Source organism: Epinephelus lanceolatus, chromosome 12 (genome assembly GCF_041903045.1).
Source record: "Epinephelus lanceolatus isolate andai-2023 chromosome 12, ASM4190304v1, whole genome shotgun sequence".
NCBI classification, from domain to species: domain Eukaryota; kingdom Metazoa; phylum Chordata; class Actinopteri; order Perciformes; family Serranidae; genus Epinephelus; species Epinephelus lanceolatus.
In genome coordinates, this window is record NC_135745.1 from 43,561,339 (window position 1) to 43,575,589 (window position 14,251).

The 14,251-nt window shown below is 41.6% G+C and overlaps 2 protein-coding genes across 3 annotated transcripts; one reads left to right on the top strand and one right to left on the bottom strand.

Moving 5' to 3' along the window:
- Positions 1-413: 413 nt before the first annotated feature.
- trdc (T-cell receptor delta constant) lies at positions 414-7,315 on the top strand. Of its 2 annotated transcripts, XM_078172816.1 has the most exons (5): positions 414-566; positions 740-885; positions 3,598-3,870; positions 5,381-5,407; positions 5,471-7,315. In XM_078172816.1, exons 3-5 carry the CDS (start codon positions 3,621-3,623, stop codon positions 5,578-5,580), a joined length of 387 nt encoding a protein of 128 aa, XP_078028942.1. In that variant the 5' UTR covers positions 414-566; positions 740-885; positions 3,598-3,620; the 3' UTR covers positions 5,581-7,315. The 2 variants fall into 2 exon arrangements, with proteins under 2 accessions (XP_078028942.1, XP_078028941.1); XM_078172815.1 differs by having other exon boundaries at positions 5,381-7,315.
- A 249-nt stretch (positions 7,316-7,564) lies between these two features.
- Positions 7,565-9,732, bottom strand: LOC117272210 (tripartite motif-containing protein 16-like). The gene has a single exon (XM_033651004.2). The coding sequence runs from the start codon at positions 9,718-9,720 to the stop codon at positions 8,056-8,058; it is 1,665 nt and encodes a 554-aa protein (XP_033506895.2). The 5' UTR covers positions 9,721-9,732; the 3' UTR covers positions 7,565-8,055.
- Between the last annotated feature and the right edge of the window lie 4,519 nt (positions 9,733-14,251).

The following is a 14,251-nucleotide window of genomic DNA, read 5'->3' on the forward strand; positions in this document are numbered from 1 at the left end:
AAGTTGTAAAACAAAAAATAAGTGCTTTAATGTAAGTGAGGAACTGTAGTGATTTAGGCACTGTTTGCTTTGTGTCTAAACTCAACATCATGTAGTCGTGAATCTTTGCTTCAGAGACAGGTGGTCATAAACTTAATGTTTTGATATTATATGAAAATGACTTTGTTAAGTTTGAAGTATTGTTTTTATTGCACTGATACATCTTCTCAGAGACTGATGCTGTTCTTCTACGTTACATTTAATATGTTGCACCTTGATCCCAGAGAAAATGTAAAATGTAAATGTAAAATAAAAGTGCACTGGATGTTTGGATTGATTTATGTGTTTGTGTGAAACCTGAGCAGGGTAGTTTCTGCCGTGACACTGTGCCGCTTCCTCCTGCAGCTGTGAGAGGTTTTTGTACGAGGTTTTTTCACGGTGTTGGGGTGGAGTGGGGTGGATATCCACACTGACTGAACATCCACACAGAGCTGTACAAAAACCTCCAGTCTGCTCCAAACTGTCTGATCACAGTCAGAAACATCCAGAATCTGCACATTAACACTCAGACACTGTCTGTGTTTCAGGTGAGTCCTCAGCTGATTCTTTTCTACATGAAAACATTCACGTTTCTTCATTTTAGTGAACGTGGTGTCGTTGCTGTGCTGCTGCGTGAGCTGCTCAAATGTGGGATATTTCTACATTTAGCAGATAAACACACGACTCTGACTCTGTGTGTTTGGTCCTCTGTGTGTCACAGATCCATTTGTGTCGACGTGAGGTGGATTTTAATATTTTTGAGCTTCTGTGAGGATGATTGACAGCTCTGAGGTTTTTGTACGAGGCTGTAACACTGTGATACCTTTACATTCGGGAATCCCATCAGTCTCAAAGTCACTCATAAAGGTAAGAAAACACTCTTTGTACCTGTCACCATGGTTACTTTTAGTTCCATTTACGGCTTCTGTTCAGTTCTGGAGGCGAGTTTTTATGTTTTGAAGCTTAAACTTGACGGCTCAGTTGAGTTGTGATGAGACGACGAGCTGCTGTGAAACAGAGCTGCAGACGTCCTCTGACACTGTAACTCAGAAACTCTAAATGCAGAATTAAACAAGACCAGATTCAGGAGGAGACGGAGGGTCTGCAACCAGACGTCCTGGAAAAGTCTCAAAATGTCTTCATGATGTTTTCTGTCAGTTCAAAGCCTGAAACAGTTGAAAACGCTGCAACATTCTCGGCCTGAAACTCAGTGTGTTGATGTGTTGTGATACTGCGAGGAATCAGAAATAATAATAGTGGTGATGAATCATGAAACAGTTAATTAGTTGTAAGAGAGAGGCAGCTCAAATAGCTTCATATAAAATAAAACTATTAGAAACAATTTCAGATGAAGAGTTAAAAAGCATTAAAGAGAAAAGCAAAAGTGATTTACTGAAGGTAGAACAGGAGCCACAGCCGTCCTCTAATGTCTCTTACAATCCTGAAAAGTCTTTCTTCTAATTTACAGACCTAAACGGTTTTAAAACCTACGATCAAATCTAATTTATCGGGTCTTAAATTCTGTTCAACAGCCTTGTTGTTTCTTGAAATTTAAGTTATTATTTAGTGAGAATTTAAGCTCAGAGTGCTTTTTATGACGATTAAATATCTATAAACTCTTCGCGAGGAGAGTCAACAGTTATTAGATTTAAAACCTGAAACTTCAACATTATAAAACTAATTATTAAAGTGATTTATTGAAGGTAGATCAGGAGCCACAGCCGTCCTCTAATGTCTCTTACAATCCTGAAAAGTCTTTCTTCTAATTTACAGACCTAAATGGTTTTAAAACCTACGATCAAATCGATCAAATTTATCAGGTCTTTATCAGGAAGATTAAATATCTATAAACTCTTCGCGAGGAGACTCAACAGTTATTAGATTTAAAACCTGAAACTTCAACATTATAAAACTAATTATTAAAGTGATTTATTGAAGGCAGATCAGGAGCCGCGCCTCTGAAGTGTTTCAAAATCCTAAAAATGTAATTATATGTTGTTGTTTTTTAAAATGTATGGACTGAAGTGGATTTGAATCCGTACAGTTAAATATCATCTGTCAGGTCTTAGATTTTGTTTCAACAGGCTTGTTGTTGTTTCTTGATATCAGAAACTGATTCTTGTTGTTTTTATGTTGCTTGACTGATTATCATAACAGTGAGAATTTAATCCATCTGAGTGCTTTTATTAAAATGAAAACAAACATTAAAACTATTAGCAGGGCAGAGTTAAAAGGCATTAAAGTAAAACCTTAAAAATAATAATTTAATTAAACATAGAGTGATTTACTGAAGCTAGAACAGGAGCCGGCGTCGTCCTCTAACGTCTCTTAAAATCCTGATAAAGTCCTGATATTATTATTATTATTATTATTATTATTATCATTGTTATTATTATTATTATTGTTTTATTGTATTGATTGATTTTATTTTTATTTATGGACTTAAGTGGTTTATAATCCCTTCAGTCCCTCAGGTCTTAAACTCTGTTTTAGCAGCCTTGTTGTTGTCTCTTGATATTTCATTCTGACATTTGTTATTTATATGTTTGACTGTTTCAGAATAATCGTTTACGAAAGTTAAACGCGTACAGCTGTTAGTGGGGACAGTTCAAAGGCAGTAAAATGAAAACAACACAATTAAATGCAGAGTGATTTATTGAAGCCAGATCTGTCTCAAAGTGTCTGAAATGTTTTTAGGATTTTAAATAAAATCTGGCAGGTGTTAAATGTTAAAGTCTCAGAAATGTTACAGTATCATGGTATCGTGCTGTTTGTCTTTGGAGAAATAAAAATTCAGACTAATAATAAATATTAATATTGAATAATATGGACGTTAAAATGTTGTAAAAGCTGCTTCACATAAACCAGAAAAATAAATCTTCAAACTATCACAGGTGGAGAGTTAAAAGGCATTAAAATAAAAAAGAAGAAATAATATTTAATATTTTTAAGTACGTGGTTTTATTAAAGAAAAAAAAAAAGGACGAACTCTTTGAGATGCTTTAATTTCTTGTTTCATCACTCTGACAGTAAGAAATATAAATGCAGACTGATGATAATATGGATGAGTATTAATATAAGAGTAACAACAGTGTTGTACAAGAAATGCAACTTAAAGATCTTTTACACATAAAATATATTAAAACTTTCACAGACATTAAAGTGAAAAAAACCTGAAATATAAAATGCTGTGAGGTGGAACAGAAGCTGCAGTAAAATGAATAAAAATATATATTGAGAAAAACTTTCCATTATAATTTTGACAAACAGAAATCAAAGGTATAAACACAATATTGGCAGTGATGCAGTAAGCTCGCACTGAGCAACAATAAAAGATAATTAGTTTGACTTTATGGGACAATAAATCATTGAATTGACATAAAAATGTTCATAATTTTGTTCCTGTAAAATGTTTCAGAGAAATATTCTGAGCGTAATGTTTTGAGAATATTTAAAAAAACAAATCATTTCTGGATGAATGTTTCCAACATATTGTGCATGAATATAATCTGTTTATTAATTATTCTGTTCCAACGAGCCGTGTGGATCTGCTGCATCACGCTCTCTGTCCCTGTGCAGATAATGCTGCGGTGGCACCGGCCATGTTCGTCCTGAGTCCTCTGCAGCCCGAGGGCCAGGAGAACTACACGCGGGGTCCGGAGGTTTGTCTGGCGACTGATTTCCGTCCGCAGGTTGGTACACTGGTTCTGAATGCGACGGAGGGTTTGTACAACGTGATGACCAGCGAGGCCGTTCTGTCCACAACTCAGAAAACGTACTACTACGCTGCGTTCACCAACCAGACGCTGCACTCCTGCGAGCTGCACGGCACGCTGGGCAAGAAAGAAATCAGTAAGAAGATTTTTCTGATGGAAAATAATGTTGAGAGTAAAATATCACAAACATAACTAGACTTTAGAGTTTTTAACTGAACTGGGAGTGTTTTCACACAGAGTCCTTTTTACACAAACTGAACTCAGTCCTCTCAAAGTGCACCAAAAGGTGAACCAGCAGAAAGAGGCCTCAGTCCTCTCTGAGTCCACACTGTATATAATATATAGTGTTTTCACTGTGACGTGGCGCTGCAGTGAGGTCATGGAGCTCCTCACTCTCAGATGAGCTTATAATTGGAGGAGACCTCAGTGTGTCTGTGCTGCAGCTGGAGCGCTTTGTGTCCACAGGTCACAGGTTCAGTGAACTGCACTGTGGACTTGAAGCGAACCAAACTCAGACCTCAGTTCTCTTCTCAAGACCTCCTCTTTAGTTCTCTTGGAGTGTTTAGCTGTGCCCAACAAATGCTGAGTCACCGCTCTGAGTCTGTTTAGAGGGCTGAAAACACAAAGAGTGTTCACAGGTTAAGTGAACTGCAGTGCGCTCCAGGTTCACGTTGCTCTGTGCCGTTGTATTCAGCCCTCTGGATCACATGATGTGACCTGGGACGCTTGGAAATACAGACGACACCACGTGGGCCTGTAACACCTGCAAGGACGCAGGACGAGGAGCAGTTTGGTCCACAGAGGATGCTGCACGACTCCAGATGTGGAACGAAGAACACATCAAACAGCAACAGTCTGCAGCACAGACACACTGAGGTCTCCTCCAATTATAAGCTCATCTGAGAGTGAGGAGCTCCATGACCTCACTGCAGCGCCACGTCACAGTGAAAACACTATATATTATATACAGTGTGGACTCAGAGAGGACTGAGGCCTCTTTCAAATGAACTGACGATGTGAACACAAAACGAACAAGTCACTTTTCAGTTGGTCCACTTTTTGGTGCACTTTAAGAAGACTGAGTTTGGTTCATCTGAAAAGGACCAAATGTGAAAACAGCCTTAAAGTCTTTGTTGTTTTGGTGTCATCAGACATGTTCTGATTTAATTCATCACTTTGTTCATTTTAACTGTTTGAACAGCGACTCAAAGTGTTTTTGAACTCATCAGTGTACGCCATGAACCAGCTCAAGGATCTGATAATCAGGACGTTGTAAATGTGAGAGATTCATGTCACATGATGAACTGCTGACGTCGACATATGAAGAAATCACACTGAAAATGTTTCTGACTAAATGTGAAGCGTCAGGTGTGAAATGTTGAGAAACAATGAACGTGTGAAATTATTTAACGAGTGATAAACTCACATGTTTTGTATAATTTAATCTGAAGTTTGGCTGACACGTTGTCTGAGTTGATATTTGTGACATAAGACAAACTGATCCTTTGCCTTCGCCCAGGTTATTGAAGAAATGACTCCGTGAATCTCAGAGTGTAGAATAATTATTAATTACTGTACGTACGGATGTTTGTGTGAGTTGCCGTTTCCTTTGTGTCTCTGACTGACGTGTTTTCTGTTCCCACCAGTTGAGCCGTGTGCTGACATTCATCCAGGTGAGCCTACAAATGCACCTGAACATGAGTCACAGACGCTGATTCAGACGGGCTCCAGCACAGAGAGAGCCAAACTGAACTACTTCCTGCTGGTGATGCACGCAGTGAGAGTGGTGTTCACCAAAACTCTGGCCTTCAACACCATCCTCACCATCAGAGCAGTGCTCTTCTAACACAGACGAGTCATCGACCATCACGTCTGAAAAATAGACGAAGCTTCTCGACAGCCCGGGCATCAAAACAAAATGTTGGCATTGTATGTTTCTGCAAACTGGTACTTTTGTTTCACACATGTCATATCAGTGTTTCTGAAGTGATGCAGTGTGTGAGCTGACTTTGTCATCGTGAGGTGGAGGGGACGGCGGGTGGCGAGAGTCACCTGCTCAGCTGCAGACCATGTTCAACACCATCAAACAACTAGACCAGTTGTTTTTTAACGAGTCATCGCTGAGTCTCCAGCGCCTCTGTTGTGCTCCAGTTGTTGGTGTTGTGTAGCCACCTGTTATGTTGTGTTCACACTGGGTGCAAATAAAACAATTCACGTGAGTGGATCACACGTGAAGTCCATGTAAAGACGTGATTACACGACGCAACGCGAATGGCACAAAATATGTGAATTAAGCGGTGCGAATGAAGCGAGCAGCGTACATACACTTATTATGAGAGCTGAAAAATCTGAACTTCAGCAACCAATTCACGTCGCAATAGCCAATCAGCATTGAGATCTTCTGGGGACGTATGATGCTGAGGGCGTACTGGCAGAAGAAGAGTTATTCACGAGTATGAAATGAGTCAACACAAAATATTCTAGCGTCCAAACTCGCAGCAGTAACGCAAAGCAAACATTTGCATCGTGTCTGGTGTGAACACAACATCAGAGTTCTTCCTGCTACGTTAAGTGATTATTTTCCACAGTGACATCGCTGTGTTTCCGGCGGCGATGGCACCACTGAGATCAGGTGTTTAAAGCCAAAATAATAATCATAATTTACAAATGTAACGTATCTGTGATCTGCAGAAATGTACGATGCCAACAATTATTCTGGTGACTGGGTTGGACCTGAAGTGTGTCTGATCTGAAAAACTGTTCTTTAAACAACGTTATTCATCATTCATCACAGGAAAATAGATTTCTTGACATTTTGAAAACTATGGTGGCCTCTGAGGACAAAACGTACATCAGAGCAAAACACAAACATTCAGAAAAATTAAACGATTCTTTTTTTTTTTTGTTTAGTGTTAGTGGCGTTTTTTTATTGTATTGTTCGATTCTGTCAGTTTGAAAAATGAGCTCCAAAATAAACAGAGAAAGAGAAAAGTGACACTTTAGTATAAACAAACGTAATGACATGAACATGTTAATTTTATTTCTCATGTTGTTTAATTCAGAACAGATTCCTGTCAGTGTCTGAAAACTGAGAAGAGAAAATTGAAAACCAAAATTCAGAAATAATGGAAAAATTAAATCACAAACATTAATGTAAATTTAAAAAATGAAGCGTTTAAAAAATGCTACAAAAATTAGAAGACATGCAAAATTCATAAAATGATAGGATACACCAAATATATTAAAAAAATACAAATATTTAATTTTAGTAAAAAAAAAAAAAAAAAGCTAAAAACTGAAGTTTCCAGACTTTGGTTCAGCTCATTCCTCTTCATGTTCACCTGTTAGTATTTGTTGCCTTCTATAATTCAGAGCACACTGCTGTGTATCCTCCTCGCTTGCGTGTGTTTTGTCCCTCAGGAGCCACTGTAGAAACCGGCCTTCACAAACCTGTAAATAAAATTGAAGGTGTAACTATAAATTCATGTGATTTCTATCCTGAGCTTTTTGTGCAGCCGCTGTCCTGGTTTCCATGTTGAAATGTTTCCTGTTTGTTCCTAATAAACATTCATTCAGCTTTGGATGCTGTTTGGGTTTTTGTTTTGTTCATGAGCAGGAGGTCAAAGGAAAGCAGCAGTTTCCTGTGGCGTCCTGCTCTGCTGTGAATTTGACAGAGTACCAGTCGCTCGTACAGCAGCTCATTAAAACACACTGTCATGGCAGCTTGGTTTATTAGTGCCTCACTTATCTCCTGGTGACATCACTGATTTGTCCTGTCAGGTTATGTGTGTGTGTGTGTGTGTGTGTGTGTGCACTCAGTGCAGCAGTTTCATCAGTTAAAACCACATTTCAACAGTCAAACCTGAAACTGCCGATAAAGATCAGACAGGAAACACACAGAGACACAGACAATAAAATAAATTAAAATCAGAAATTAATTGAATTAACATTAATTAACATTTAATTAAGTCACCAGCAGCTCCTGTTATATGTATATTTATTTATTTATTTATTTATTTATTTATTGTGGAGTATTAATGAGAAAAGCTCAGGTTTATTTCAAATGTTTTATGGGTCTTATGTTTGTAGTTTTCTTCTGGCTCTGCACGCTGAGTCACAACTGAAGTTATTTATGAGAATATTTACATGAGCAGTTTTTACCACAGAGACAAGAACTCGTTGTAACAGTTGATGTCAAAGTCCCGCCCACAATGTTTGACTGACAGCTGATCTGTGTGCAGTGAAGAAACGCCACAACAATCAGCTGTCAGCAACAAACATGGAGACCAAACACAGAGTTTAACCCTTAAATGACTTCTGACTATTTGACTTGACACAACTCAGCTGTGTCTCCATCATTAAGAACCATAAGTCCAGCATAGAGAGGCTGAGTGAATGTGGTCTGGACTCTGTGGAGGAGAGTCATGGTTTCAGAGACGCTGTAGAAGGACAGAATACCTGCACTGTGATCCAGGTACACTCCTACTCTGGAGGACCAAGGACCTGAGACACGAGTTTGGACTTTGTTGTGATAAAAGTTATAACTGTTATTGTCACAATATAACATCCAAGATTTGTCATTGTGTCCAAATAAACATTCATCCCCTGCTCTGCTGATATTCTTGTATGCGACTGCTACATAAACTCCTCCTCTCCACTCCACCTCCCAGTAACAACGTCCAGTCAGACTCTCTCTACTCAGGACCTGCCAACATCCAGTGAATCTGTCTGGGTGTTTAGAATAAAACTGTTGGTGTCTCATTACTGTCACTTTCCTGTTCCCCTCAGATAATAACAGCAGTGTGTGTGCTGTGTTTGGATCCAGTGTGATGTGACGTGAATATCTGAAGAACTCAGCTCTGGTCTTGGGCTCTGGTTGTGGCAGTAAAACATCCACTTCAGTCACTGTCAGTGAGACGTTTGTCCATGTGTCCCTCAGAGCGTCCTGTAGTTTATCTCTGACTCCTGACACAGCCGCTGTCACGTCCTCAAAGTAGCGGCGAGGACGGATGTTGATGCTGGATGAGTGTGTGGCTTCACTGAGTGCTGACAGTGAGGGGTAGTTGTGTAGAAACTGCTTGTGATCCTCTGTGTGTGAGAGCTGCTTCAGCTCAGCGTCTTTCCTCTTCAGCTCAGTGATCTCCTGCTCCAGCTTCTCCTGAAGCTCTTTGACTCGACTCACTTGAGTTTCCTGCTGCCATCTGAGCTGCTGCTTCACATCAGAGCGTCTTTTCTCCATGAGACGGATCAGCTCAGTGAAGATCTTCTCACTGTGCTCCACTGCTTTATCAGCAGAGCGACTGATAGCCTCCACCTCCTGTTGGAGCAGCTTCACATCTTTCTCTGTGTCCTGGATTCTCTGCTGGATGTTTTGTCGACTCCCCTCCAGCTCTCTCTGCCTCTCAGTCCTTTCTGCTGCAGCTGACACTGTGTCGTGGCCTTTATGTTCCTCCACAGAGCAGAGATAACAGATACACTGCTGATCAGTGCGGCAGAACATCTTCATCACCTCATCATGACGAGAGCAGATGTTCTCCTGCAGCTTCTTGGAGGGCTCCACCAGCTTGTGTTTCTGTAATGGAGCCGAGTCACGATGAGGCTGGAGGTGTTTCTCACAGTAAGAGGCCACACACTGCAGACAGGACTTGAAGGCTTTCAGTTTCCTCCCAGTGCAGACATCACAGGCCACATCTTCAGCTCCAGCATAGCAGTGATCAGCAGGAGCAGCTTGGAGTCCAGTCTTCTTCAGTTCCTCCACCAAATCTGCTAACATGGTGTTTTTCATCAGGACAGGCCTCGGTGTGAACCTCTGCCTACACTGAGGGCAGCTGTAGATTCTCTTCTCATCCTCTCCATCCCAGAAGCTTTGAATACAGTTGATGCAGTAGCTGTGTCCACAGGGAAGAGTCCCCGGATCCTTCAGTAGATCCAGACAGATGGAACAAGAGAACTTTAGGGGGTCCAGCTGAGCTCCTTGCTGCGCCATTTCACCTCTCTGAGACGGTGACTGTCAAATAGTTTGATTCTCCCTGATCAGAAAACAAATCTGTTGACAGGGTGGAGCTGGTTTCAGGAGGAGGGAGGAGAGGGAAGGCTTTTCAGGCTTTACTGCATCCCACAAGGAGTGGTGAGAGGCAGGGTGTGTTATCTGACATTTACAACAGGCAGTAAGAACAGATGGACTTAAAACTACGACACTCAGCTCACAGCAGTTTGACTTTTAATCTTATTTCAGCTTTTCACATGTTAAAGTAAACTTAAAGGAGTTGTTGGAAACTCTGGGTTCTCTGATCTGTTCTGTACGACATCTATTGCACGTCTGTCCGTCCTGGAAGAGGGATCCCTCCTCAGTTGCTCTTCCTGAGGTTTCTACTGTTTTTTCCCCTGTTAAAGGGTTTTTTGGGGAGTTTTTCCTGATCAGCTGTGAGGGTCATAAGGACAGAGGGATGTCGTATGCTGTAAAGCCCTGTGAGGCAAATTGTGATTTGTGATATTGGGCTTTATAAATAAAATTGATTGATTGATTGAAAGTTTTCAAAAGGCTTTCAGAAATAATAATTATTAAAATGTTTAATAATTACTTTTAGTTAAATATTAAATTTTGGGCACCATTCCCGAAAAAAGAAAAATGATAGACAGTAAATTAAATCTGTCTCATAAGAAGTGACTTTGAACGTGGCATAGTTGTTGGTGCCAGACGGGCCGGTCTGAGTATTTCACAAACTGCTGATTGGAGTCACGTGATGCAGGGATAAGTGACGGCAGGGCCGTGCCGCCCATAGGGCAGGTTAGGCAAATGCTATAGGCGCCAGCATGCCAGAGGGCGCCAGGGAGTGAGGTGTTTTTGTTGTTTTTTGTTTTTTTTTCCCCATTTTATTCGAAAAATTAGACAATAATACACTACAGATCAACAACAGTAGATATAGCCATACATCTTTAAATAATAATGAAAAAATATTTCTAATTTAAATTTCTTCTGCTGCCTGCCTGGCATCCTTCTGCCTCTCTGGTAGGCAGCACCAATTTCGCCACGGTCCCTAACCGCGCGAAGAGGAGGAGAAACGTGAAGGAGACCGAGGTAATGATGTGATGTGATGAAACACTTCATTTAAAATAGTAGAAACACAACGTAAGTTACAGTTACTGAAGCACTTGCAAGCTAACTAATGATTAGCAGTTAGGCTACTACTGTGTAACGTCAATGTTACTGCGACTTCATTAGCCACTTGTTTTAGGAACACTTTGAGCATTCAGCTAGAGTTAATGTCAGTTGAGTTGAAAGACTTGTAGTAACTGAAAAAGTTGGACAAGCTTCACAGAGCGTGAGTCAGGTCAGAGGTCAGAGGTCAGAGCACGCTGACAGGACATCAGTACACTGATCTGTGTGTCCTCTCTGCAGGCTGATCCAGTGCCGAGTGAGTGAGGACGGCCTCCTCCTCTTCATCACTGACATTCCAGAGCAGGCCATCGAGGAGCCGCAGGAGAAGGAGGCGCCGGTGCTGCAGGAGTCGTCCAACGCTGAGCAGACGGCCAATGACGGCGGAAACTCCGGCCTGAAGTCGGTGCTGTCGGCGGGGAAGACTCAGAGCTCGTGGCCCGACAGCAGCGACCGACCTGTCGTCACCTTCAAGGAGAACATCAAACCCCGAGAGCAGAGCCGAGAGCCCACGCGAAACCATCATCTGAAAGACAGCGGCAAGGAGCGCCGAGACTTCACCAAAGGCAACGGGGCTGCTGGGAAAGGAGAGCTGAAGAGGGACGCCAAGAGGAAGAGCGAGCTGAAAAAAGCCGGACATGAGAAAACTGCTGATGCTGGAAAACAGGTAGAGATGCAAACAATTCTCAGACAGAGCTGCTCCTTTAAATATTTAATGAAGCAGCCACTGACGATGACGTCACACCTGTTTCCTCTCGTTCAGGTGAAGGCGCAGACGGAGCTGAGGAAGACTCCGGTGTCTGAAGCGAAGAAGACTCCTGCCACTCAAACTCAAACTACCTGCTCCTCCCAGTTCATCCCCATCCATCATCCTGGAGCCTTCCCGCCGCTGCCCAGCAGACCTGGTACACACACACACACACACACACACACACACACACCCTCACACACACACTCACACACGCCACCGTAGTCAGTGAACAGCGGAGCGGCCGTGGTAGAAAATAACTTGAAAATACCCATCCCTACTGTCACATCATAATATATGTAAAACCATAAATTGACCCTGTTCTTTATTAAAGGTTTATATTTTTTGGACCTAATGCAATGATGTAACTGTTGTCTATGAATATCTGCACAGATCCATCAATAATCTGATAATAATTCAGTGCAAGTACTCGAATATGGAAGTGACATAAAATGCCCATCCCTGTTGTGCAGAGTAACACAGCTGTGACTCGGTCATTGTTCATAATTTACCAGACGAAACGCTCAATTATTCAGTTTAGATGTTACAAAGATGCAAAATCCAGTCCCTCTTAAAAAAAGTGGCAAAGTCAAATTCGTAACTTTGCCGCAGTGTGTACTGACATGAGAATGACTAGATGATGAGGGAGTTATATTTCCTTCACCCATAAATATAAAGTGTAAGTTCTGACAGCTGACTCAGTGAGCAGACGCTTATCCTTCAGATTGTGGTTTTAATCACATGTTGAATGACTTTAAACAGTCACGTGATGACTGACAATGAATCCAAACACAGGAACAGACAAAAGCATCAAACAGCTACAAATCAGAGATGAGAAATCTGAAATGGAGCCCTGAGATGTAAAAGATGATGAAGAGTTAGCAGCAGCAGATCTAAATCAGTTAAGAGTTTCTAAACATATAAAAATATCCTGTCTGAGGTTTCTGTCAACAGTCAGAATACTGATGCTGTAAATGCTCATTAAACATAATGTCCTCGACACTCGAGACACATCTAAGTGACCCTCAGGGTTTTTCTGCTTTAACCAACAGTGTAGAAATAAAGACCTCCCCCTCTCCTGCAGCTGCTTCACAGTAAAAGTTGCTCCAGCTCCATGACTTGTTTTGGTCACCTTCCCCTCAGCTGGAGGGATTTCACTGTGAAACAGCTGCAGGTGCTTGATGCATTCGAATGCGTCTGGAATACTGAGCGTAGCTCCATTAATACATGTTTACACACTGAGCAGCAGATCTGAGCAGATAAGATTGAAACCAGCCACACTGATGTCACAGACCTTTAATTTGGACGTGTATATAAATCACAGACTGCAGCTGCACATGGTGGACGGTGTTAGAGGATAAAACAGATCACAGTTGGACATGGTGTGATGTTTGTCATCTGTGCTTCGTCTTTGCAGCTGCCAAACCAGACCAGGATGGAGAGCGGCCCCGAGGTCGTCAGCCAGTCATCTTCTCTCCTGCCCATGTCCGGCTTCCCCATGCAGGTCAGACCATCACCTGAAAAGTTCTCTCCAAAGATTTTGTTTAAACCTGCAGGTGTGTGTGTGTGTGTGTGTGTGTGTGTGTGTGTGTGTGTCGGAGACGACCACCTCGGATAACGCAGGATATTCACATCAAACACTTTTTGTTTCCATTTCATAAATTCAGATAACCCTGAGCAGCGCTCTGTGAGTCAGTGTTTAACAGACTGACTGAAGTTATTAATGAAATGTAAAGATTGTTGTGACCTTGTTCAACCACCAGATGGCAAAGTTTGTCCAAAGACTTTGGGGTCAGGTGCTTCTGTACGTCTGACAAAGTTTAACATTTTATTTTCTGATTTTGAAGCTTTTAAAACACCATATCAAAACTTGTGGATTCAGGTGTTGGTATGATAAGTTGAGTGTCTCGGTCAGGTTGAGGCTGCAGCTTCCAGGTAAAGAAAATGATTTAGATATTTGAGTTTCTGTCACCTTGTATTTGTTCCCTGAACACTGACAACATGTGTAGAGGTCGGCCTCATGCACGAGGCGTTCAGCACCGCCGCTTCAGCTGAGGTAACGACACTTCTCCCCACTGCTCAAGAGGCAGTGGCCTGAACATCGTCCACACCTGTGCCATAAAATATAAAATGTATATATATATAATATATAAATTTTTGTACAGGTTTTCTTTTTTTATTCACCAGAATGATCCAACACTGAAAAGAGAGTTCAGAGGACACGTTGCAAAACTTTGTGCAGCAACATTCTCTCACTGTCTCTTCATTTTCTGTCAGGAGACAAAATAAGCAAATTCAACATTAGCTTCTAAATCTGCTCTGACCGGGCTGAGCTCAGTGCTGAATCCCACCTGATCATAAGTCACCTGCAGCATAGGTAACACCCTCTAAACACCATGTAAGGACACTGACACATGAAGTGGAGTGATGTCACCAAATTAATCAATCAATCAATTTTATTTATAAAGCCGGGACATGAGTGTTAGCAAAGGAGAGAGAAGGTGCCCGGTGTATTATAGGGGGGTCCTCCGGCAGACTAGGCCTAAGTCAGCCTAACTAGGGGCTGGTACAGGGCAAGCCTGAGCCAGCCCTAACTATAAGCTTTATCAAAGA